The 25,536-nt window shown below is 42.7% G+C and overlaps 3 protein-coding genes across 3 annotated transcripts in view; 1 reads left to right on the top strand and 2 right to left on the bottom strand.

The window, feature by feature from the left end:
* LOC124344079 (agrin-like) overlaps positions 1-16,982 on the bottom strand; it is a 50,756-nt gene extending 33,774 nt beyond the window's left edge. The window contains exons 1-2 of the mRNA XM_046797491.1: positions 16,619-16,982; positions 16,168-16,552 (exon numbers count right to left, since the gene is read on the bottom strand). Coding sequence (XP_046653447.1) covers positions 16,168-16,552; positions 16,619-16,750 — 517 coding nt within the window. The 5' untranslated portion in view covers positions 16,751-16,982. The remainder of the gene's footprint in view (positions 1-16,167; positions 16,553-16,618) is intronic.
* Positions 16,983-18,681: 1,699 nt separating this feature from the next.
* Positions 18,682-21,801, bottom strand: LOC124344134 (mitochondrial Rho GTPase-like). The gene is made up of 11 exons (XM_046797592.1): positions 21,523-21,801; positions 21,254-21,317; positions 20,952-21,183; positions 20,786-20,887; positions 20,512-20,719; positions 20,312-20,432; positions 20,048-20,240; positions 19,710-19,976; positions 19,432-19,647; positions 19,164-19,360; positions 18,682-19,072 (listed from the first exon to the last, which is right to left on the bottom strand). Exons 1-11 carry the CDS (start codon positions 21,710-21,712, stop codon positions 18,943-18,945), a joined length of 1,920 nt encoding a protein of 639 aa, XP_046653548.1. The 5' UTR covers positions 21,713-21,801; the 3' UTR covers positions 18,682-18,942.
* A 57-nt stretch (positions 21,802-21,858) lies between these two features.
* Positions 21,859-24,179, top strand: LOC124344159 (3-phosphoinositide-dependent protein kinase 1-like). Its single transcript, XM_046797624.1, has 9 exons — positions 21,859-22,105; positions 22,174-22,216; positions 22,275-22,430; positions 22,502-22,747; positions 22,835-23,006; positions 23,070-23,166; positions 23,226-23,708; positions 23,776-23,928; positions 23,991-24,179. The coding sequence occupies exons 1-9, from the start codon at positions 22,010-22,012 to the stop codon at positions 24,081-24,083; spliced, it is 1,539 nt and encodes a 512-aa protein (XP_046653580.1). The 5' UTR covers positions 21,859-22,009; the 3' UTR covers positions 24,084-24,179.
* Positions 24,180-25,536: the final 1,357 nt, after the last annotated feature.

The following is a 25,536-nucleotide window of genomic DNA, read 5'->3' on the forward strand; positions in this document are numbered from 1 at the left end:
CAGCTTCGTCGGCCACCATTCGCTTTTCCTCCCCAAGATGGACTAAAAACCAGTCCCCCTGGTACCATAGGCTCTTCTATCTACTTCTCTCTCTTGTCTAGCTCTCTCTCTCTCTCTCATACCTGCACTATCACATAACCCTCCCACATATGCAGAAGGCCCTTGTAATACGTTGGGTGTATACACAACAGGCAAATGGGTGATGCCACCGTACCGACACTGGGCTCTCTCGTGGTAAAAGTAAGTGGTGGCCTAGCGGTACGCATGTAAGTAAGCGGTGGCGGCCGCACAAGCAACCAACAGGAGGTAAATATCATATAGAGAAAGGAAAACATCATGGACAACCCGCTGAAGCAGAAGAAGAAGAAGAAGAAGAGGGAAGGAGAAAAAAAAATATAACTATCACTGGAATCAACAAATAACCAACAGGAGGCAGTCGTTGCTCATGTAGTATCTTTCAAAGTCTATTTACCGATACATCCACCCCCCGAGTGTATCTATTATTGCGGCGTGAATAATAAACGAAGAGAAAACCACGGACAATGCAGGGAGGAAGGAAAAAAACAAAACAAAATGAAAGGTACTCTATAACAGCGGCGCAGTTATTGTGCGTACCGACAGATGAGGGAGAAACAATCACGGCGCAAGTCGGACGGAATAAATTGTAAAGACAATCGGTAAAACAAAGTAAAAAAACAAACTCGCGAGTTTCGTAACGGATGAGCGATTCGAATCCGAAATGTATTTCTTCCCCCAAATTTCATAGATAGATTTCGGTTATTCGTTCTCCCCTGGCATATGGAGAATAGTCGCGCCAGTGTGTTGAAACTCGAAAAGATGAGAGACGGAAGATATTGTGAAAAACAGTGGAGCGGAATACTCTGGCCAGTCCATCCGACTATAAGGACTGAACAACCAAACAAGTCAAAAGAAATGACCTTAATTGGAAAACTGTCAAACTAGCGAGCTGCTCATCGTCTGCTCCCCCCACGTGAGCTTCAAGTTGTTGGACCTAGTTCTGGCCAGTCGGTGCTGATATTTTGTCAGCCAGAACCATCAGCGGATCTTTTTGAAGTCGGACTTGGGACGGTTGAATGTTGGATAACGCCAAGTCCGTCCTTCCGAGTCCAATCTGATGTGACATTTGAGAGAGAAATCATTTTCTCTTTTTTTTCTCGATTCCAATGGAAAGAAAAAAAAAAGCTAAATGACGGCACCCTTGGCCATCTCGCTCCCCCCTCTTCATATTTTCTGTCAAAGAAGCTGCTCCCCCCGGAAAAAAAGAAGAAGAAAAAAAAAAACATCCACTAGACGGTCGGGAAATGTAAGATGGGGGACTTTTGGCCCAGCATGCAAGAGAATCAGAAAAAAAAGAATAAGGGAAATAACTCTTTGAAGAAGAAGAAAAAAAGAAGAAGTCTCAAATAAAATTATATACGACATTTGAGCCGATCGCGCGCTAGGCGACGTGCTGTGTGTCGCATTGAAGTGCCAATGGCCCTGAATAGAGACGGATTAGCCGGACCATTTTTGGATGTCCCAAAATGTATTTTCTTCTTCATCTTTCCCTACGCTTCTCTTTCATTCCAAGTGGAAAACCCGTCGACCGTCTTTTCATTCGTCCCTTTTTCACTGTTAACTTATACGACGTAGACATATATACACGACGAGGAGGTACGGGCGACAAGAGGCACGAACACACGGGGTCTGGAATTTCAACTACACACACATATATATATATGTATCCAGCTGGATCCCGCGCGGACCCTGCAACAACAGTGACGGGATACTAGTTTTGCCCCTTTTAAACTGCCCAGCCGCCCGCTTCGTTTTTCTTTTTTTTTTTTTTAAAGGTGAACAAGAAGCTAAACGGAATAGAAATCGACATCAAATCAAATGTTTCAACAACAAGAGGGGGGACAAATAAATAAATTCGAACGACTCTCTCCCTGTCGTGTTGGACGTCATTCAAAGACATTCCAAGTCATCGGTCTTTCCTCAACTGCAGTGTCGTGGGATATGAGATTCGATTTTGAAATTGTTGGTTTTGTCTGGGCCGTTTGAAATTTTCCAAACGACGGGGACGACAATGGCGAAGAAAAGAGTCGACCGAACCGGACGGGAGAAGTCATTAGCGATCATGGGTCATTAAAGTATAATGACGGCGCAATAGATTTGCTGGTGGCATTTGGAGGAGGAAGGAAAAAAATGTGACGGGTCACTGGCCGTTGCCGGTCGACGGCAATGACTGATGAATCGATCAGACATGACACATACGTGACGACTGCTCCGGGAAAGAACGTCGAACCCTCGTCTCTCTCTCTCCCGTGCAGTACAAATGGAAATAAGTAGAATGTTGATGTTGTTGCTCCGCTCTGTTCTTTCGATTGTGAAAAACGCGCAACGCGAACGAAAAACGTCTGGCGAAATCGTTGCGCCAACGGGAAAAGAAAAAAGAAAAAAAAAACGAAGACAGACGATCCCTCTTTTCTTTCAGAGTTTATCTTTCTCTCACTTTCGTTCCGCTAAATCCACGCTAGAAAAAGCCCCAAAAGCGCAGAGAATCAAATGTCTCTTCTCTATAAAGAAGCGGAATGCGGAATGGAAATAAAACAAAGCCGAAGAGAAGACTCAATTGATGCCCAATTCGTTTCTATTGTCTCTACTACTACCAGTTGGTCACATCGACAGATAGAACAGCAACAACAACAACAACCAGAAAAGACGAGCTAGAGAGAGAGAGAGAGAGAGGAGAAGGTTGGACGGACGAGACCGACGGACGGATGGATGGACGGTGATTGATTTCAATCGTGTAGAAAACACAGGAGAGCGGAGGGGGGAAGCATCCTGCAGACGCGCGCGGACACGAGATGGAAATCTATTGGCCCCTCTGACTGACGAAGACGAAGAGGATAGTCCCTAACTCGGTCCGGACAACAACTTCAAAGTGGAGGCGCGCACATATCCCCACAGTCGGCACTGAAGTTTGGGTAGTTTGAAACCATTCTTCGCTTGATTCCTTTTTGTTTTTTTCTCCGAAAAAAGCAAAAAAGAATCTAAAACAAAGTGGGGGGAATGCAAATGAGTCAATAAAAACGTCATTACAACTCGCGTTCGGAGCGGATCACCAAAGAGGAGAAGAAACAAAAAAGGGGGAAAGAAAAATGTAAAAGAATAAAACACACCCAAAAAGAACCCCCCGAAAGAAAACCAACAAACAACAAGCGATCCATTCGAGAAATCGTTATTTCGGATCGACATTTCCAAGAGCGGAAAAAAAGTGTGTGTTGAGCGGTCCCAATGTCCGATCGCCCGATCGGGTCGGCACAATAAGGGCGCCATATCGTCCGACCCCTTTAGTCCCCTTTTTCTTTTTATCTTTTATTTCATTCAACTGTAATGACCGTGGCAGCTCAGACAAGTCGAAAGAAAGCGACAATATAAGGAATGGAAAGTGAACCATCGAATGATGACGTTATTAAAAAATAAATTTCCCCCTTTGGTATTTCGAGTCGCACCAAATTGGAGAAAAAAAAAGGGGGAAATAAGGAAGAAGAAGAAAAAAGAGTGACGAACGAACGTCATCAATCTTATCTAGATTTTTTTAAATTCTTCCTTCTCTCCTCTCTCACCTTGTTTTGAAGCCGAATATATATCAAATGGCTTTTTCACGCGGGACGAGCTGGAGAGCCGAAAAGAGGCCGTCAAGTGCAGCCATCGTGACAAATTAACCGGATCACCATCCACACGACTTGTGCCCCTATATATATATCCACTTATAAACTCAAACACGCATCTCTCACACTCTTTGACTTTTCCCCGTCCAGATAGCGTCGATTGGGGCGCGACTTGGTCACGACAATCCCATCAAGGGTCTCTCCACGACGAGAACCAACAAAACTACAACAGCAACACGAATGTGTAGTGTAGAAAAGGAAAGAAGAAGAAGAAAAAAACCCACACACACAACCCCGAAATAAAATAACCTTTGAAAAAAAAATAGTGATGGACGTGTATAAATTTATATAAATAAATAACGCAGATATACGAGTTAAAACCGGTACGTGTGTGTGTGTGTGAATGAGTGAGTGAGACAACCTCCAAAGGTCTTCTTCCATTTCATTCCCCCAACGTTCGTGCATTTCGTGTCGGCCTACGGTCGCACACAAATCCTTCCGCCCTATTCTCCCTTCACACCTTGTGCGGAGGAGTTAATGGTTCGTCCCCAACCACCCCACCAAGATTTTGTCGAATAGGTGGTGAGAACGGGGGTGGCTCTGGTCGTGATCTGCTCTGGGCTTCTCAGACTCACGCTCTGCGCTGGGCTCCTCTTTTGTTGTGTGTGTGTGTCACAGGGCGATATGGCCGCGTCATGTCCACACGATTAGGGGGTGAGAAAAAGCGAGGGGTATAGAGGGTTGTGACAGGAGAGGACCAAGATGCAACGGGAATCGAGCAATCAGTCTCCCTTGTCAATCGTTGGTGATTGTATACGCTTCTCTCCTTAAGAGAGACTTGTCGTCGGTTCTCCAAAAAGCTGATGGCTTTCATCAACAGGTATAGGCGTTTCTGGGTGGAGAAGGAGGAGGAGGGTGGAAGTGAAGATAAACACTTTTTCCAACATTTCAACCGGAGGCTGAGCCTCTGCTTTTCTCTCTCTCCCATGATCCCCATCCGTCGACCCTCTTTCTGTCGTCATCAACTCACGTGGAAATATCGGAGAATAAAAACCTCCCCACCGGAAAAATAAAAGTACATAACTTGTCATCGTAAGCGCAACATAAAAAGCCCATTGGTCTGCGGGCGCCACGACAGATGAAAACATTTTTCTCGGCCCGTCATTGAATCATCAAAGAAGAAACTTGTTGCAACTCGAAACGAAAAGTTACCAGAAACATTTCTCTTCGTCAAAAGAAAATATATATATATATAAGGACATTATCCACCCCGAGGCCAGAAAAGACCGGACTTCATCATCAATAAGGTCCGTCATCTTTTAGATTGTCGTCATTCAAAGGACTATTTGACGTGAGCGCGAGCGCGCTCAGTCGGCCGCTCAAACTTTTCAATTAGCGAGAGAGACTCGGTTAAGGAAAGTGGCGCTGGAATGGCCGATAAGTGCAGTAACAGTTTTCTTCTTCTTTCTTCTGAAAGGAGGAGAAGAGAGAAATGAAAAGGTTGGACGCCGTTGACGACGGAGGAGGAGGCGGACCTCCTGGCGGCGACGGCCGCCAATGTGTGTGTGCCCGCGTCGTTAAAGATAATATACAGCGGGAGCGAGTGGTGTGTGCCGTTCGTCTCGTAAAATGAAACAAAACGAGAATAAATCTCAGACGAAAAGCGGCGAAAAAAATAAAATAAAATAAAATAAAAAATAAAAAGAAGGAGCGAAGAGCCAAGAGAAAATGTAAGGAGACTAGCGACACATGTTGCGTGAAGTTCGGGAGCAGGAGTCCCGGCACGCGAATAGACCCCGGAGCCACCGTGCCCAGAAATGGCGACGACCGTGCCACCTACAATTTCACGCTCCAAAGATATCAAGACGCTGCTGCTGCATAGACCAGAGAATAAAAACGGTGACAGCCACCAGTTGAATGTCTAAGCCTCGAAAAGAAGAAGAAAAAGAAAAAGAAGGAAATATATGGTGGAAATTATTATTAAAGAGGTCATTCGCTTTAGAAAATATGAACGTTTCCATGACAGCGGCGGATTTCCCGATAAAAGAAAGAAAGAAGAAGGCGCCGGTCCTTATTTTTCTCTAGACTCGGGGAGGTATATTAGTTTTATATTTCCCTCTCTTAACTCTCTTTCTCTATACACTAATAAAGCAGTGTGTGCTAGTGCCATAGACGTTTCTACCAAAGGTAACGTAGGTAGGACTGGTGCCAAGCTAAAAAGGACTGGGCTCGTATTCACGCCGAACTCTCGGCCGCCAGAAACGCAACATCAAGAGAAAAACACAAAAAAATTCCCATCGACCTGATCCGAGTTTTTATTTGAAAAATCCCCGAGCGGCAGCAGCAGCCCTTCATCCATGATGTCCTTATTCGTTGTTATTGCCGTTTGGTTTCTGCGCTATGCCTTGAGTGGAATCTCTTAATGATCCTACTGGAAAAGAAGAGATTTACACGGCCGGACATTATCGCTTAATTAAAAGAGAGATTGTTGGCGCTCTGTCCCGGATAGAACGAGAACGAAAAAGAAAGAAAAAACGATAGAGATTATAGGAAAGAAAAAAAAATAACCACCTGAAGGCAAGCCATGCTGAAGAAGAGACTGCCGTCCAATCAGTACACCCCATACGGCGCAAGTTTGAACAACAACATCAACAACAACAAAATATTTCTCCACTTGGGTGTTGGTATACAGTTGGAGGAGGAGAAAAAAAATAAGGAAAAGATGAAAAAATGAGAAAATGCTTTTTTGAACCATGAAATTTCTTTCCCCCCTCTAGTCGCAACATCCCAACTGGCTGTGTAGAAGTCAGCGCCGTTTCATTAATCTTCAACTGACAGATGGGCATTTGTTTTCGTTAGCGCTTGCCCTTTCGATCTATCGACTGGGAGTCTCTCCATCTTTCTTGTTTGTGGTATTTATTTACTTGCTGGCCTCCAATAACGCAGATACACGACCAACAAGAAAATGAAAAAGAAACAGGAAAATAAATAAAAAAAAAAAAAAGAATTGGATAGCCCATAGAAACGTCGACGGCGGCCCAGGTTGTACACAGTCGTCTCCGATTCGGGACCCAACACGACAAAACTGAAAGATAAATGCTCAGATGACTAAGAGCCCTCCGGGGGTGGTGGTCTTGCTCTCCTTTAAACCAGAATTTGAATTCAGTTTTTTTTTTTTTTTACATAATTCAGCGTACACGTTTTGGGAATTCGGGAAATCGAATTAACATCTGCGACACAAGACGTCGCGTGACTCTAACCCAAAAGTTCACTTTTCTTTTTCTCCCGTTTTCCTAAGTGCTTTTTAAGAAAAACGTCCAAGTGGGTCGACTCTCACCCAGGGAGGGCCCGGCCCAGGCTTTTAAATATCGGTCATTTTGATTAGCATCGGAAAAATATGAAGAGACTGTGACCAAGGCGGGGAGGAAATAGAGACAAACACACCCTGCAGTCCTACGAGGGGCTCGCTATAGCAGCTGCTTGTATACCCACGGCCGGGCTGCTAGCGGAACGTGATGATTGTCCACGATAACACATTGCTGGGCCTTTTTCTCTCTGTGTTGATGTTGTTGTTGCTGCTGACCGGTTGCTTACACACATACCAAAAGTTTGGTGTTGTCTGAATAATATACCTATAAGAACCAAATGGCCAGGTATAAGACAAATGTTTCCCCTGTCTATGCGTGTGTGTATCTATAAACAGAGGAAAGAAAATATAGAGACGGACATGTGCGACCGAGACATTTCGACCCAAAACATGTTGATGATTTCCTTTTTTTCTTTTTTACCCCCGTCAAATGAAAAGAAATAGAGGGGGGCTAACTAATACGAGGTTTCTTTTGACACGTGGTTGTCAATTTGATTCAATCTGTTACAGAGAGGCCGCGTTTTTCTTCTGATTTCCACGAGGAATGCCTTTCGGTTGGTTTCTTCTCCCCCCTAGTGGCTTCTCCGACCGTTTCCAAATGTCTTTCCTCATTTCTCTTTGAAAACGCACGGAGAGATAAACTACACGTATACGTAACATCGCGTGCGCTCCAACCACCACCACATCATCGCCTCGACAAAAATACTTGACGTCCCCGTTCTGAAAAGAGCCCACCATCAGAGATCCAATTTCACCTGGAAAAAACAACAACAACGATTCCCGATTCGAGACGAGATCAAAGGGAGAAAATTTAACGGTCGAATTCATTTGCAATGGTAATTCAACCAAACGGAGTAGCAGCAGCAGCGTGTAACATCTTCTATCTAGTGAAAAGAATGTGCCACGCGCGCACTTTTGGTCAGCCTCCTCCTTCTCGCATCGCCCACTCTTTTAATACCCTCAATTGATGCAATCGTAATAATAATACATCACGAGAGCCAACAAGCGCCTCGAAGGTTGGACTAGAGGCAACACGATGATGGTAAAGGAAACCAAAGTCTGTACGGACGAGGACTCGGAGGTCCTATCCAACACGCCGCTCGCTCGCTCTCTCACTCCGTTATTATCCTACAAGAAGAAGACGACGTCTAGTGGAAATCGCCCATCCTGGAGGGCGAAGCAATACCCCTCCAAAAGAAAAAAAAACCTTTCAATTTTTTGTGTGCCTTGTTCTTCAAGATGGAACGAAAGAATTTGTTTTAAAAAAAAACACAGAAAGAAAAAGAGACACATGAGTAGAAAAATACATAGTACTACCTAAATAAATTTAATCCTTTGATGGATTTTTTTATTTTAAAATAAAAGGAGAAGAAGAAAAAGGCCGCCCTTCATTTTTTTGGCATTTAAATAAACGCGCGCCAGCTTCAAGGAGAGGAGGAAAATTCACGACGCGATGGATGTATGGCCAATTTGCACTGCCTCTATTTGGACAGAAAAGAAAAGATGCGAGGTGCTTCTCTTCTTCTTCTTTCGGTGTGTATTAAACCTGTTACTGCGAATTTATATGCCCCGCTAGATCTGGCGGGCAAATAAAATGGAGGGGAAATCAGAAATGGAAAAAAGCCAATCTCTCTCTCTCTCTGTCTATCTGCAGTATCTTATATATTACAAGTCCATCCGGGAACGATATGATAATGGGTTCGTAAAAAAATAAAAAATAAATCTGCACACACCATCTCTTTTGACTCATCGTCGCCACGGCTGAAATCGCCACCACCACCACGACCAGCCGATCGCACACATAGTCTAAACACAACAACAAAACAAACACCAAAAAGCAAATGTTGGGTTTCGCCATGTTGCAAGATCGTTCATATTCATGAGTCTCTTTTCACTCTCGAGATTAAGTCACTCTCCCGCGGGTGCAGCAGTGCCACATAACTCGCGACCCCACCTGACATACGCCAAAACATGGGAGGGAGTTGCAGCGCGGCTTTTATTTAACGATGGCTGGACTCGCGCTTCGATTGGCGCCGCCAGACATTTGATTAAACGACATCCCTTTTTGAATTTGGTAATTTTGTTTTGTTTTTTCCATCTAGTCGATGGCGTCCCTATTTTGATTTTATCGTACGAGAAAACAAAACAAACGTAAAAGCGACGCTGGCAAACGTTTTTGGGTGGAGTCCTGGCGCCCGCTCACGTTGCACGGTATGTTATTATTACGTCTATAACACTGTTGGCATTGCACGGCGATTAAAACTCTGCGGACGTTTTTCAAGGCGCATATCGAAAACAGTAGACGAATTGTGAGGAAAAGATAAGAGCCAATAACAGATCAGACAGAGAAAAAGAAAAAAAAAAGAGGGGGGAAACAAGACGGCCATCAACCTGTCGATCGATCGGAATCGGGACACAAAAAGAATAAAACGGCTGGGGCCGTAAAACAACTAGCCAGTGCCAGAGAGAGAGTCCCCTGGCTTTGCTTTATTGGCAACTTGATACCAATACAAGCCAATGGCCTGTTTGTCTTCGCGTCTGTATCGTTTTGTTTTATAGACTCTGAAATGTTTCCCTTTCGTCTCCTTCCTTCTTCTTCTTTCCCCTAGCTGGCCAAGGCACTGTATTATCTCCCTCCAAACTTTTGTCAGCGGTCGTGAATCTGCTTTTCACGATCGCACCGTCGTTGAGGCCGGACGGCCGGGTAAGATAGCCCTCGTGAAACCTGTGCACGCCCGTCCACATATGGGCTGTAACAGAGATACATTTATTTTCTAGGGACTTTTTCTTCGGGAAAAAGAAGAAAAAGCCCAAAAAACGAGAGACAAAAAAATAGGGAAGTCTAAGGAAAAAGGCATACGACGCTACGACCTGCCAAGGAGTTGTGTTCTAATTCACTGGCTGACAGACCTCACAAGAAGAAAAGGAAGTCGGGAATACTAGAAAGAAATAGCCCCCAAAAATACAAATGGTCCTTTATTTTATTTTTCCCTCGACTGTTTTCCCTTTCAGGTGAGCTCATCAGAGATTTGAGGGGGGAAAAAAGATGGACACTAGTCCGACACGAACGGGGCACCCTCAAGCCAAGATAAAAATTCAAGAGAGGGTTGAACAACAAACAAGTCAAAAAAAGAATCATAAAACTTCTTGACAGGCCTGCTCACCCCTTTTGTCTCCCAACATTGAGAGTTGCAGGGACCGATCCTTAAACCTCCTCCTTCTCATTCCTTCGACGAGGAATTAGTCTGGCAAAGAACCAACAGCTTTACCAATTTTATCTCGCAACAGACAAATGGACGACGCGTTTCGTCTCTCTTTTTTTCTTTCAGAAACTTATATTGAACGCAGAGCCTGGGCTCGTCATTAGACCAAGTAGGGAGAGACGAATAGTTGGGGAAAAGTGCATTTTTTCATCCTCCTCACTCGGGAGGAAATACTTTCAGAGGGAGTGGACCACGCTGAAAGCATCACAATAATTCCACGTCACCTTTATTCCGACTTCGGGTCGGGTCATCTCCAAGATCGTACTCCATTTCTCTAACGGCCAGGCCAGTGATAACTCACGCAGTCTCACACACACACACAACGTCCATTGTTGAAGTTTCGTTCTCTCCCCATATATTTTCTCCCCTTTTTGTTACTCTGGTGATTCTGTATGCAACGATTGGGACCCACGAGGAAAAATCCAAAAGAAAACGGGTCATCTGATCAAAGATTCGACTCTGATTTTGTCAGATAAGAGGTTCGTGTAACACGGTAAGATCGTACAACATTTGGTTCGACACTTTGGTCGACTGCCCAGTTCTCGATGGGTTTTCGTGGCCAAATTGGGGAAAATGAACGTTGACGGTAGCAACGGTGAAAAAACAAGCATGTCGACCTCAGCTAGGAATTGCCATTACGCTACATATACGACAAGAGTTGAGAACCAGATTGGTCACTTACTATTTGGTTGTATGGGGGCTCAAGATCTCCAGATTGGGATGACAGTTCCACGGCAATCTTGTTTCCTGGAATCAATCCAGTCTGCTGAATGAGTCACTAACGAACGACGTGATGCCCAACACACCTGTCCACTCGATAACAGATCAACAAGGTTCTCTCTTTTCTCTCTCCAAAAAGTCATTCTACACAATTAATTTGTCTCCAAGTTGTCAAACACGTGGCGAGCTTTTGTCGAGAAAAAAACACTGGAATATTGGCAATATGCTGCATCACTTTCCCGAGGTAATTAGTGCAATGACAAATCGGTTCTAAATTTTTGTTTTGATTGCCGTGAGGATTTCACGGTGTTGTCAATTTATTATCTCTCGTTCAGACACACACCGCTGCCAGTTGGCAAACGTTGACAGCTACTCGTTAAATCCAGCGAAATTTACATTCAAATTTAGCCGGATGACCGAAATCCAGTTACAGGTTATATATGTATATATATATATAATATTTATTTTTATTCGTAGCTCTAAATTTGGCTGTTAGTTTTATTAGTTCACGTCAGCGCCGCATATGACTGTTAGAGACTTTGGACTCGTTTGTTTTTATGTGCCACATTCCAACTAGCAACGATGAGGCGTTCTGTTCATATTTAACGTCGCTCCCGCCTTCCGTTGGAATGCCGAATGATCGATGCCCAATATTCAGTAAATCAGTGGTTCTGCTTTGGGTGCTATGAGGAACGACGCAGTTACACAACAGAGAGAGAGACAGAGATAGAGGGGAAAAAATGTCTTTAAATAAAAAAAATGAGAAAAAATAAAGATGGCTCCACCCCTGCTGTGGCCATTGGGGTTTTCCTCTGGATACCGCAAGAGAATTCAAATGTATCTTCCTTATTTTATTTTTTTTCCTTCTTCTTGTTCATCTCAACTTTTCTCTTTCCTACGGCATCTACAAAAAAAAAAAATTTTTTTTTAGATGATTGATCAAGGATGTAATATTAGGGGGGGGGACCGTGATTTGCCCTGATTGTCCAGGGCGTCCTATCATCTAGGAACCTGATTACCATTGATCGAGAAAAACGATCGTCGGTTTCGACGATCGTAAGAAGAAGAAAAAGAGGAAAAAAAGATTCCGGTCGTAAAAATGTTTATGGCACTACTACCAAAAATGAAATCGCCCATATCCCAAAACGTTCAGGTTGTAAACAGAAAACCATTGAACGTGAGCATTTTCTGATTTTTTCTTTCTTTTCCTCGGAAGAAATTGGTAACAAAAGTTATAGGAGAGCCTATTCTTCCCGTAGAAGGTGTTCAGTTCATTTCACAGTTCGAGGGAGAATAAGTAGACCGAGGCACTTCAATCCAAGGTAGCTTGGTTCTTCTCCGCTGTCGATCTGAGTAGCACTCATCTTAATAGAGACCTATCGACAGGTTAATGAGACAGATGGATAAAGCGATTCAATCAGGAAAAAAAAAACGTCAGTCTGGCTGAGCCGTGGAAGAGACGGGCGATTGAGAGGCTTTAAGCAGCGCGATGCAACTCCACCCTTTCGGTGAGAACGAAGCCGGACGAGAGAGTTCTGGAACTCGGCTGTTGTGACGCCACTGTGGGATGAATAGCAATGCCTCTATCTCTTCTTATACACACACACAACCAGCACTCCTCCCCCGTTCCCTCATTAAATTCCCTAACACTCACTGTCGAAGCCATTAAGAATGGGATAAAAAACGAAAGAAAGAACAAGGGAAATCGGAGAGGCCTAGTTCATCTTCGCTGATCTTTCCAGTGTTATACGATCCTTCTCCGTTCTATAAGGCGGCGTTTATTTTTCCGATAGTGAAGACGCAACTCCTCCTTGAGACTAATGAGTCCCGATGGAGCTCGTTGATTGAAAAGGGGGAAAGAAAAGAAAAAAAAAACTTTTCGCTGCGTGAGAGAAATGATCTCCGATAACCTTTTCGAACCCCGAGTATAGAGGGGATGCAACAACGGGTGGTTATAGGTGATTTTGTGGCCCGATATAGGTTTATTGTTTGTTGTCAGTCGAGTCGGGACTCTCTCTAAAGTTGGTTCAATAATATCTAAAAGAGGTTTAAGGATTCCTGGAATTTCAGGCTGATCAACTCTTAACAAAGGTGGGCGATTAGTCGAGACTTAATACCCTGGTCGGGATAAAACCGAGCGATATAGAATTACTAGCTGCCAACATGGCAAGGAAAACTCTAGACGATCAAGCGAAACGAGATATACATTCGCTAGAATATAAAGTTATAGCTGCCGAATGCTTCAAAAAGAGATATACAGAAGCGAAACACAAATTGGCTCCCAGTGTATAAGCTGCACATATCGGGTAAGCCATCAGTAGCAAGTCAGACAGGTGATGGCTGTCATCAGAAAGTCATCGTCACGGATGATCAGCTGCCGGCCGGCAGGATATTTTGTCGGTTGGGGGCCAAAACCGCAGCAATAACAACCCACCCACTCACCTATGGCCCTCTTGAAAGCCTCCGAAATTTTCAAGGCTCGGCAACACAACACGAAGAACAAAAACAACACCGCGCGCATGAAGGTTCGGAGGTGTGTGTTGAAATCAAATAAGGCTGTCAAAACGGCCACGTTCGATGGTGGACGGCGATAATACCGGTATATACTATGCATGCTGAATCAGCGCACTCCAGTCGATCACACGGCTGAATAAGTCCATTGAACAGTCTCCGTTCGACCTCATCCGTTATAGAAAATAGAAGAGAGACAATCACCAACAATCGTGGGCTGGTTGGGTCTTTTTTCGACGGCCTGGACTTTTGATTACGATCTCCCCGACCCAATAGCGAATAGCGCTGGAATGAATAGAAGACTTGATTGGGATCGTCGGAACCTGGTTATCTTTTCAAAGGAGCGATAGAGCGGCAAAGCCCTGAGAATGTGTAGAGCTACAATCTATTTATTTAAAAAATCAAGTAAGAAGAAGAAGAAAAAAAGGATATATAAAGAAGGACGACAACAACAACAACATCCCACAAACTAGCCAAACCGGGTCAGTAAACAAAATTGTGACATGTGGCTATTTTTATCAGGAGGAAATATAGTGAAGCAAACAAGAATTTATTTTTTTTTTCTTTCCTTTTCCCAACGGAAAATGAACAGTCGCTGAGAGGTCAAATAGTCCAGCTTACTCGTTATTCAGTCGGCCGCAGGCTCAATTTTTAATTACTTTCAGGCCAAGGAAAGGTGTCGGATGCTTTAGATTTATTTATTTATTCAGGTTCCCTGTTCTCTCCTGTTTTATTGGCTTCTTCGGATTCTTTTTTCCTGTCCAAAGAGGAATCCTCTCTCTCCCTGCATGTTGCACGGCTTGATAAACACACGCCCGAAATACATACTACACGGACGGTTACCGTGTTGTGACCGCATCTGTGTATTTACTGGCGGAGGACAGCAGCGGCGTGGCAGTCGCCGTGATCCGCCGTGATTCCGATCATAAAACACGATTTACGGAAAGAGCACCTGGGTGGGAGCGCGCAATAGGCTGTACGAGCCGTCGCGCTCGTTTGAATATATCGCGCCGGATAGAAAAAAGCAAAAGAGAGAGAGAGAGAGAGAGAGAGAGAGAGAGTTAAATAAAAATAAGTTTTCCAAGCTTTTCTGCCGTCAGTTGGGAGAGCATTATTTCTTCCCGCCAGTTGCTTAAGTATTTGAATTACGACGGGAGCTTACACGATCGGACAATGGCACACTAACCGATTCCCGTTTCAATAAACAAGAATTTTAGTAGGGGGGAAAGAAAAAGGGACGAAAAGACTTCTATTCGGGTTTATTTTATTAGAATACCCCGTTTTCATTTTTGTTCAAAAAACGTTTGGGGGAAACAGTTTTACACCTGAGAGAAGGTTGAACTGCTGATATGTCGAGCTGTCAAGCCTGTCTTATATTCGTGCGCCTCTACAGGACGTGTGGTAGTCGTAAAAATGATCGGAGATCGTAACTCTTTCCCTCGTCCTTGGCGAGGCGTTCGCAAACCAACGATCCGACAGTTTCGACTTAAGCGGCGAGAGAAATATATACATGCACCGACGGGCCAGAGAAATATTCGTCGCCAGACCCGTGGTATTCGCCGAAGTCTATCCTAGCCATAAAATGAGAAGAAAGGTGTCTCTGATTGTGTTCGACAAGAGTCAAAGAAATGAAATAATGGCCAAAGAATAGACCGTCGCTTTGCAATTGAGGAATTGACTCTCACCAGTTCAAATTCTGCGGTACAATGAATTCGCACAAAGAAAGGAGTGCATAAAAATTTCAAAGCCCAAAAAAAGAAAAGTAAAAAAAAAAAGAAAGAAATAATTTAAAGAAGAGGGCGATCTAAGAAAGACCGTCGAACGAGCCGTTTCTTTTTCTGCTTTATTTTTACGACTTTCTCTTCCACCCGTGCCGCCGAATGTGTCGCTCATTCGGCAGGGGATTTCATTTCTTGTACTTTTAAGTTTTTTTTTTCTTTTCGGCCATAGTTCCACATAACCGTAGTGGAAGGTTAAATGTATTGAGACATTCGATACATAAATATAACCCTCTTTTCTTCATGAAAAGAGAAAAAGAAAAATGCCAGAAAAATTGAAATAAATTTGTTTGAACGCCTTCAGAAAAAAGAAAAAAAGAAAATGGATAGACCACCCATAACGTGTCACGAACACGTCTTTTTGGCATATAAAGAAGAAGAAGAAGACAAAAATGTGTGAAGAAAGAAAGGGAACTTGGACGAAAAAGGAATGAACATAGAGTAAGAGATAGAACAGGACGAATAAGGCCCGATATAGCTGGCAAATGAAAAGCGGCTAATTGGCGTCCCGGAACAAATCATAGGTTTCCTGGCGTTGGCAACGCATGTAAATGGAGTCCCGCTGCTGTTATGCGATGCCCGAGCGATAAGACCTCGGTTAATAGGCAGTGCGGGAGTGCCAATATTGAAATTATCGACTGAATCCAGTCACGAAACAGAGAACCATGTAGAGACCAGAATGAGATGCAATTCAACTCGAAATCGTGACTAGACAGGTTCTCGATTGCATAATTTGATTAGAATACATAACTCTCTCATTTACATCGCGTAGTAGGAGAGAGGCAGAACAATTTTCCTTTTTTCTTTCCCCAGCCAAATATTCAATAAATGAAAATGAGGGCGGCACTTACTTTTCGTTGAATTCCGGAGCTTGATCAAGATGGATTTGGTGATCTGTATGTGAGTTCCGAGAACAGCGGAGGAACCGTACGCCCGAACGAAAAAGACACGCGAATCACGCTGTCTCAATTCAGTTGGGCCGTAAGAAAAGCAGCCGGCCAGGGAACGCTGAGGCATCGACCAGTGGGAGGTATCCTCTTTCTGCGGCTGGAACTCCGGCGATGACGATTCAAGTTGTTCGCTTGCCAACAAAGTGATACTGGGAGTCTTCCATTCACCTTTAAAGACCGATTTGATCCGGATAATGATCAAGCGTCCACCGTTTGTAATATTGCTGACCGTTCCGCTGAAAACCAAGTCGTTTCGACTTAACAACTCGTTCAAATGCTGTTCATACTGCGTTAAAACAAACAGGTTAATTTGTGTTGAAAACGGAAAATAAATGAATGTGTAATCACTGACCGCTTCGCTATTAGGACAAAAGAAGCCCGTTGCGTGACTGCAGCTAATTGGCAACAAAAACAAAAACACCGACAGCACTAGCACAAATAACTGTGAATAACGTGAGGCCCTCCTTCTACGCACTGTCGTCATTTTAATTTGCTCGATGCGGGTCGCCTTCGTTTTCTTTTAATCACCAACCAGCAGTTTATTAAACGCAACCCATATTTATATATCGGGCAGATGCAATTAATCACGTTTTATTTCCAAGACTAGCCAATCAACGGACTCCCGCCGACGATGGCCGATGATCGACTGAGGCAATCGACCTGTCCTTCAAAGTCCTCAATGGCACACAACTCATATTTTATATGAGAATAGAGAGACGATAAAAAAGTAGATAAAAGTGTAAAAGAATATAGAAAAAAAATAAACAAGGCGGGATAGGGCGGCGGCCTATTTTTTCCCCCCTCTTCCTTACTGTTTCAGGTATGCTCTCTGCACTCACTCAGACACTCAAGCCTTTAAAGCACTGGACAACGAACCAGCGATTTAGTTCTCTCTCCTTTTCCCACTCAGTGTCTTTGACTCTTTTTCTTTTTTTTTTTTTTTTTTGTTGGTCTATGAGAGACGACGACGTCCGAGAGAGTTTTTGGATGGGCCGAGAGACGGCCAGGGCGGCAGCATCGAAGCACTTCAGGGGGAAAACAAATGACCAAGCCCGCCGCTATGTTAGGGAGGAGTACCTCTATTCTCGCGCCGAATAGTAAGGCTGAAGAAATGGGATTTTAGCACCTGGTTCTTTTCTTACGACCTATCTACCTATTTGTTTATTCGTTGAGTTATCTCAGTCGTGCGCGCTTCCCCCCTCGAAAACTCTTCTATAGAGTAGCACAGTTATACGATGCACGAGTCGTGCAGTCAATATTAGACATAGAGTACCAAGATGAAACTGAGAAATCCGGGTGGGTCTCTATCAGAGTGCAGTATCGGTTTATTCCGCAGATCGTATAACCCTGCATATCTAGTTCGAATCGGAAAATCACGCATCAAAGATGTGTGAAAATCGTTAGCCGCGTTTCACGATAGATCTTTTGATCCTTTTTTAGCACCAAGAGGATTCTGTAGATACGAGGTCGACCTTTAAACAAAGCTCGATCTGATACGGCGTTCAGCAAGCTACAACGGCGTGAAGTAAAAAAAAAAAAAAGCTCCGAGCCAAACTGTTCGAATATGTATACAAGGCCATCACAATAAGAAAGTCTGGAGAATGGTGGCTCATGCGATTTACATTTGGCGAGATTGGTTTTGGGATTCATCGGTCACGGACCGAATCGTCGTCCCATTCGTATTCGAGCCAAACAGCTGTAAAAACACTAAATCTGCTCAAGACTAGAGCTAGAGGGAAACTTTCGCATCTACTCAACGTTCCTGATCGGTCGGTAGAGACTAGAGATGAACACTACACTGCGTCAAAGGTCAGATCAATACAAAGAGATTAAACCATTAATCGAATCAAAATCGAGAGGTCTTCTTTATCGCCTTCTTTCTTCATCGGGACCTAGTGTCTAGATACGGCGAAGAATGGTTTCTCAATAAAAAGCTATAAATAAACGGGTGCTGTTTGTTGGCTTCTTTTACCGATTTTCCCTATCAAACGGAAAACAAATAGAACTCTATATCTTGTGTTATTTTCTTTGTGTACGTGTGGGTTATGGTTTGACTGTAACACGTCTGAAGGTATCTATAGCTGGCTTGCCCAGGGGCTCGCTCGCTCCTCCTTACAAAGGTGGTTTTCTTTTCCTAAATGGCACAGAATATTTCTTTTAAGGCGGAACGGGGCGCAATCTAATGATTTATATCATTCAAGTCATCCCGACTTAGGGAATTTCGAACCATAAAGGAAAAGCAAAAAATGATAACTGTTTCAACTGCTCAATAAACAATGTTACGTCGCGCCTTCTTAGCGTGTGCAGAGCTTATTACCTAGCTTATAACGCATGTCCATCCATCAAAAATAATCCTAATCGTTCTCGTTTCAACGCGATCAATGCGCATGGAATAAAAAGGATCTTCAAAGGGGCTCACTTTTGACGAATTCTAATTCTTATTTAATGACTTTTTCCCAATAAGATTTGCCATCTAGTGGCCAACAACATGGACTTATTTACCACTACACAACACTGGAACGCTGCGCATCAGTAACAAATAATGTTATTCATTTCTTATGTGAATTATTTTTGTGAATCTAATCATTTTCGGTCGAAAATTTTTTCACTCCAACTTGATCACCATGAATGCGGTAATTCTTCTTTAGACTTTCTTTGAGAGAAGATAGACGTCAATCAACCGATGTTGAGACGGCGAATGGTCCGCGCCACAATAAGACCTAAAGCCGTAGCGGCAGCTAATCCCACGACTGCTCGAATCCAAATAGCGCTGGAATTTCCACTTAACATTGATGGTCTCCACGATCTGAAATTCCCGTGACAAATGATTCACTTGACTGTACATACTGGACTGTAAAGACAACTGCCATTTACAGAAAGGAAAATCAACGACTTACGGAAAGGATGACATGGTCGCCAGTTTGATGTAAACATCACTTTGTAGTCGACCCGCCTTAGCACTAAAACCGTGAGGTGGAGGTATTCTATGTTTGCGACAAAATGTTTCGGGCTGCTGCAGATATTGCTGGCGCACAGGGCCTGATTCCCATTTTGAAGCAACGATAAGGACTGGTATCGAAGTTTCGGCAAAGTACTAATTTCGATAAGAAGAAATCACGTTTTACACAGTTGCAATGTCTAAAACCTTTCCACCACCACTCTTACCTTTAGGTACAATCTGGCGACGTGTTCGAAGCTGTGCTCGTCCGTTGCATCGTAGACCAAGCATGCTACATCGCAACTTACTTGCTGAGGGGAGAGCGAATCAGCTCCGAGAGCATCGACGTCATGAAGGAGGAGGATCTTGCTCTGTCCATAGACACTCAATTGTCGTGCGACGTATCGGGGCAGTTCACACCACAAGTTTGAAGTGTCAATTTCCTGCAAATACTCCAGTTGTTATTTACGCATGTTTATGATTGGCGTTAAGTTTGACAACTTACGTCGATGGTTCTGCCGAGTAATCCTTGGCAAAAAGTTGTCTTTCCCACGCCAGGCGGCCCAATGACGTGACCCATAAAAACCGTGCGTGTGTTTCGCTTCTTGCTGCCTCCAGAGCGTTGCGCTTTTGTGACAGTTATAGCTGAAAGCTGATTGTCCGTGCCAGCGGTGTGATAACCCAGGTACGCCAACAACTCACACGTCCGGCGGACGTCCAAGTATGTCATCAGGCTCCATTGAGCCATGTAACCTTTCAAAGTTGGCCAGCCCTGCAACGTAATAGTCGGTTGACATAAAATCTTAAAATCACAACATTATTTTATATTGAGGTTTCCATTACTTGGGTGTTGGTAGGTACCGAATACTTTAGATTTTGACCCCAAGGCATTATTGAGCAAGGAGAAAAAAGAGATGCCAGTTCTTGTGTGTTAAGAGCTCCATCCTTGTCCTTGTCATGCTGCTCAAAAAGCTGAACAAGAAATGCCCAACCTGAAGCAGAGAATTCCGTGTTGCATCCTGGAGGAACTCGTAATCTAAAATCAATCATAAAATTAATGATGAATCGTAATACAACAGGAATATAATAATAAAAAATGCTACGCACGGTGGGTGTAAATAATCTCGACTTAGGTTTAAGTAATCATCGTAGCCGAATTTTCTCAACACCGTCCAAGTGGTTTCATGTCGTCCTCGTTGAATAAATAAACGATGAAGGAACAGAAACCCTAAAAAATAAAAAAAATATAAATTAAATAAAAATAGAAAAAGGCGGGTTTATCTTCACAATAAGAGAGTTCAACGCACCAGAAAGTGTAAGACCGTTGGAGCCTACGCCGTCATTAGTGTGGCGACGTACAACGTTACGTACATCTTCAAGAGCTCGATTTTGCAGTGATGTTCCAAAACATCGCTGTTGAAAAGCATTCAGCTCAGCGTCACTAAGGGAGCCATCACCATCACGATCACAAATGGCAAATATTCGTCGGAGAGCCCGCTTACATTTCTCCGTTAACTAACCAAGACATTAAAAATTTAACAAAACCGACAGCAACCCTTGTAGAAGTAAGCTAAGCTTCACCTCTCGATCTTCAGCGATGTATAATGGGGCAGTTGGATGAAGCACAGCTTTTTGAGCATAGTAGAACATCTCTGAAATGTTGCGAAGAGTTCGCGCTGAGCACTGAATAGAGAAAGATTGACAAACGTAACACAAACCACTAATTCAAATTTTTCAAAAGGCAAACCTCAACACAAGTTTCGATCTCTGCATAGTGGTTCATGATTGGCAAAACAGATTCCATGTTTCCCTGCTCGAGCAAATCAGATTTGTTTCCAACCAAAATTATTGGAATCGCAGACACAATTTCCCCACTTTGACTTTCTCCATCTTCTTTGGAAGCTGGCCTCAATGACTGAAGCAATGGAAGCCATCTTTCAGTAATTTGTTGCAAAGAATGGGTGTCATCAACAGCATATCTAAAATACAATTTGCAAATGGCATTAGATACAGCTTTCTTAGAAATATGCATGATGATGTAATACATACACCAGGCAAACTACATCAGCACGCTGGACTTCCCTGGCAAGATCTTGTTCTGTTTGTTCACTTTCTGGAAACCAAAATAGAAAAAAAACAAACAAAAAAAACAGAATTTAATAAATTTGCTAAATGTTCTTGAAAAAGTAGCACACACAATCTTTGTCGTCATTTGTTGTCCATGCACAGGAAGTGATGTATAGGGCACACCACTGTACAACAGATTTAAATATTGTTATAGTAAGACAGCAATAAAAAAGAAAGCTGTTGATGCATACCAGAGAAATCGACGATATGTGTTGGTACTTGCTCTGGCGTGACATCGGCCGGTATAGTGATTTCTTCGGCACGAGGGGGAACAACATCTGGGAACTCTTCACTGACTAACGACAAAATGAGTGAGGTTTTCCCAACACCTCTTTCTCCTAATAACAAAATTCGCACATCTTGCCTCCCAAAAGGGCCCATTTTGGCCACTGCTTTTAACAAAATAGTTTGTAACGAACTTTTGTTGTTGAGTTAACAATCGCTGAACTCAGCAGTCATCTGCTTCTGCTTCATTCATAATCATAAATGGCCACCTAGCGGCCAAATATAAAAGCCTCAAGGTTTAGTAATTTGACAGCTATAGCCTATAGCCTTTGAGGCTTTCTATGCCTACGAGCTTAATTTACAAGTTTGTTTACAAAAAGTTGTGAGTTATGTAATTGAGGAAGCTGAACCTCTTGTGAAACATTCAAGTAACCTGAAAGAATTACCGATAAAATGAACAGTGAAGCAAACAATCAATCCACAGTTCCTAAAAAAGGGCCTAATGATTTCATTTTCGGACGTGTGCTTGGAGATGGGAGCTTTTCAACCGTTAGTATTGTCGTTCTCATTTTCTTTTCATGACAAAGTGCTGTTTTATATATCTGATTCTAATTTAGGTTTATTTGGCTAAAGATATACAAACAGGAAAAGAATTTGCAAGTAATATTATTCTTATTAACATTTTAGGAATTTATCATTATAATTAATTTCGTTTTAGTCAAAGTATGTGAAAAACGTCACATCATGAGAGAGAAAAAACAGCAGTATGTTAAAAGAGAAAAAGAAGTCCTGATGCTTTTAAGTGACAAAGTTAAAACCTCAGCTCCTTTTTTTGTGAGACTCTATTGTACATTTCATGATCATAGTTCACTATGTAAGTATTTTATTACTTTTCAACTATGTTTCGTTGTCTTGATTTTTAATTTGTACACCTTGTATTTATAGATTTTGTTCTCACACGTGCTACAAATGGTGATTTACTAACCTATCTTCAAAAAGCAGAGAAATTTGATGAAGAAGTAGCACAGTTCTATACTGCAGAACTGGTCCATGCAGTTGAACACATGCACCTATTGGGAGTCGTTCACCGGGATCTAAAACCCGAGAATATATTGCTAGACACACACAGACATATTCTGATTACAGATTTTGGTTCAGCCAAAATAATACCCCAGCCTCCATTTTTACCAGGTAAGGAAACTTTTCTTTGGATGGAAAACGATTTCACTTAAACATAGCTACTCATTAATATAAAATATTAATCTGTTCCTGGAATAGATGCAGATAATTCTAGTGAAGGCACCGCTCGACGTAGCAGCTTTGTTGGAACAGCACAATATGTGTCGCCCGAGATTCTTACTGACAAGCGTTCTTCACCAGCATCCGATTTATGGGCGATCGGATGCGTATTGTATCAAATGCTAGAAGGCAATCCTCCATTTCAAGCAAGGTATTAGTGCAATGGGTTCTTTTTTAATTAATAAAATTTATTTTGAAATGTTCCTTCCTCCAGGAGTGAATATGCCATCTTCCAGAAAATCCTCAAATTGGAATTTGAATATCCCGCTCTTTTCCCGTCCGTTGCCCAAGATTTTATTTCAAAATTACTAGTAAGCAATGAAGATTATACTTTTGTCGTGTGTACTTACAAAAACAAAATTTTTCTTAGGTGATTGATTCAAAAGAAAGGTTGGGAGCCCAAGATTTTGGTGGCTACCCTTCCATCAAACAGCATAGATTTTTCCAGTCCATAGATTTCGAAACACTATATCTCAAAACACCCCCTTGTCCAAGCAAATGCAGGGATACTGTAGATTTGGAGTCTGAAGCGAGTGATCCGTCCGAATTCCTAAACGCAGAACCAGGTCTCAGTGGACAACAGTTGAGCAAACTACTTGGTCTCCACCTCAACGATGAGTCCTCAGACGCAAGTCGAAAGTCCGCCCCAGAACCTTCCAGAGAAACATCTTCGTCAATAAGTAGCACAACTAGTGTGCCTCCTCCACCCGCAAAAAAGGGTTTAATCCATTTTCCAGAAAATGAACAACAACTTCAAGCCAGACTACTTCAACAACAAAAAACGCAGCCACAATGGCACAATTTGGTTGATAAAAAGCTCATCTTAAAACAAGGGCTTATCGATAAGCGAAAGGTATAATATTGAGCTTATCAGCTTCATAATGACATAATGTATTGTTACTATGATTATACTACATTAGGGTCTATTTTCACGCCGAAGAATGTTTTTACTAACACTGGGGCCTAATCTTTACTATGTGGACCCATCTAATATGGTGTTGAAAGGACAAGTTCCTTTTGGCTTGACGTTAAAGGCGGAGCCAAAAAATTTCAAAAACTTTCACATTCATACGGTAAGAACATTTTGTCAATTTCCCCCATTTCTTTAAAGTAACTCTTTAATTCTACTTTCTAGCCTGGAAGAACATACTACCTTGAAGATTCTGAAGGATTTGCATTAGAGTGGTGTAAAGCGTTAGAAGAAGTTCGAAAACATTATTACGACTGAATATAATAAATAGTCTGTGGTAAAGATAAACCTTGTAAAAATAAATTGCAAATTACTAATGTTCCTTAACGTTACATACACTGTTCCGAAATCATATTCATCAATTTGATGTTCTATTCTTCCTTTGAAAAAAAGATTTGTGTGGAATGCTTTTCAAGAACGTAGTTGAAATGTGCAAGCGTGTGAAAGAAGGTCGACATTTTTTTGGCTAATGCATGACGTAAGAGATGAATGATGTGCTTCACGAGATCTCAGAGCACGGGACCTGCGCGGCGCGGTTGCGCCATTCCGCTTGGCGCAAAAAAAAAGACCTTTTAATGAGTGCGTAGAATTCTTAATTTAAACTTGGCAACGGAGCGCTTCCAGAAATAGCGCCAGTCGTTTGACTGTTTGGTTTGAAGAACAATAATTCAATTTAGAAGTAAAGCGTGCGGAAAACTCTTAAAAACTTCTTGCATAAATATTGTTGATTGTTGAAGAGTTTTTTTTTACTTCATGAGTTGGACGCGTTATTATTCGTTGAATTTAAAGAGATGCGGACCGATGCAAACAACCATTCTATGGAGGACCACCCCAAGCAACCGACGAGCGCCATAGAAAATCTTAGCATTGATAAATCCTTACAACAGATGGCACTTAGAAAAACCCACGATTCAATCTTTTAAATTTAGTAGAACAGAAAGCGCGATCGTTTGCACATGATGCGTAACGAAGCCCAAACGCAGAGACCCAACTGGACGAATGAAATTAAGAATGAAACCTTGGACCATTCGTGACCGTTCGTATTAAGGTCATCGCCGATCGCAGAGGAAATCGGAGCGATTGCTAATCATTTGGGAACGTAAAAAAGCCAACGAGAAGCTCTTCAATTAACAGCCATCAATGATTGTAGGTGGGTTGGAGGGTGTTGCTCAACAGGGGTGGGCCACCTGAAGTCTATAATGCAACACGCTTATCGGTTACGTACTCGATGTTGCCGAGGACGACCGAGAAGAGGAATAACTACTCCCCCACTCGAAACTAAGAGGGGTTTAAAAAGAAAAAAAAATAACAATAGAGAACGCGAGCGCGGACTGATTTGTACGACACCACCCTCCGCCGGTCCAGTATATATCGCGGTTAATCAGAGGGAAATGCCAAGGATTCGACATGCCTCGCGCCTCGGCCACAGGTTATACCATCACAAATCAAATGGTTTGTTCCTTTTTTCTTCGTCGGAGAAAGAAATCTAAAGCAAAAAAGAAAAAAAAGGAGGTGCTGGGTCCATTGGTTTCGTGCCGTCACTTGATTTCTTGACCCCCCATCAGAAAGAAAATAAGAGAGAAACTTTACCCCCCCCAAAAAAAAAAAATGGATGAAGAACACGAGGCCTATGTGTAGATGGATAGTGTTTGTACGTGTGCATCTATCGTCGAAAGAAGTGTTGCGCATCCATCGACACGGTTTGACCTCT

The sequence above is a fragment of the Daphnia pulicaria genome, chromosome 6, assembly GCF_021234035.1.
Source record: "Daphnia pulicaria isolate SC F1-1A chromosome 6, SC_F0-13Bv2, whole genome shotgun sequence".
NCBI lineage: Eukaryota > Metazoa > Arthropoda > Branchiopoda > Diplostraca > Daphniidae > Daphnia > Daphnia pulicaria.

Coding starts and splice junctions, on each gene's coding strand:
- LOC124344134 (XM_046797592.1), bottom strand. CDS start 21,712: ATGGGCCCTTTTGGGAGGCAAGATGTGCGAATTTTGTTATTAGGAGAA. Junction 20,720..20,785: donor ACATCGCTGAAGATCGAGAG/GTGAAGCTTAGC, acceptor TGTCTTGGTTAG/TTAACGGAGAAATGTAAGCG. Junction 19,361..19,431: donor TCGCCAGATTGTACCTAAAG/GTAAGAGTGGTG, acceptor TATCGAAATTAG/TACTTTGCCGAAACTTCGAT.
- LOC124344159 (XM_046797624.1), top strand. CDS start 22,010: ATGAACAGTGAAGCAAACAATCAATCCACAGTTCCTAAAAAAGGGCCT. Junction 23,007..23,069: donor AATCCTCCATTTCAAGCAAG/GTATTAGTGCAA, acceptor TCCTTCCTCCAG/GAGTGAATATGCCATCTTCC. Junction 23,709..23,775: donor GGCTTATCGATAAGCGAAAG/GTATAATATTGA, acceptor ATACTACATTAG/GGTCTATTTTCACGCCGAAG.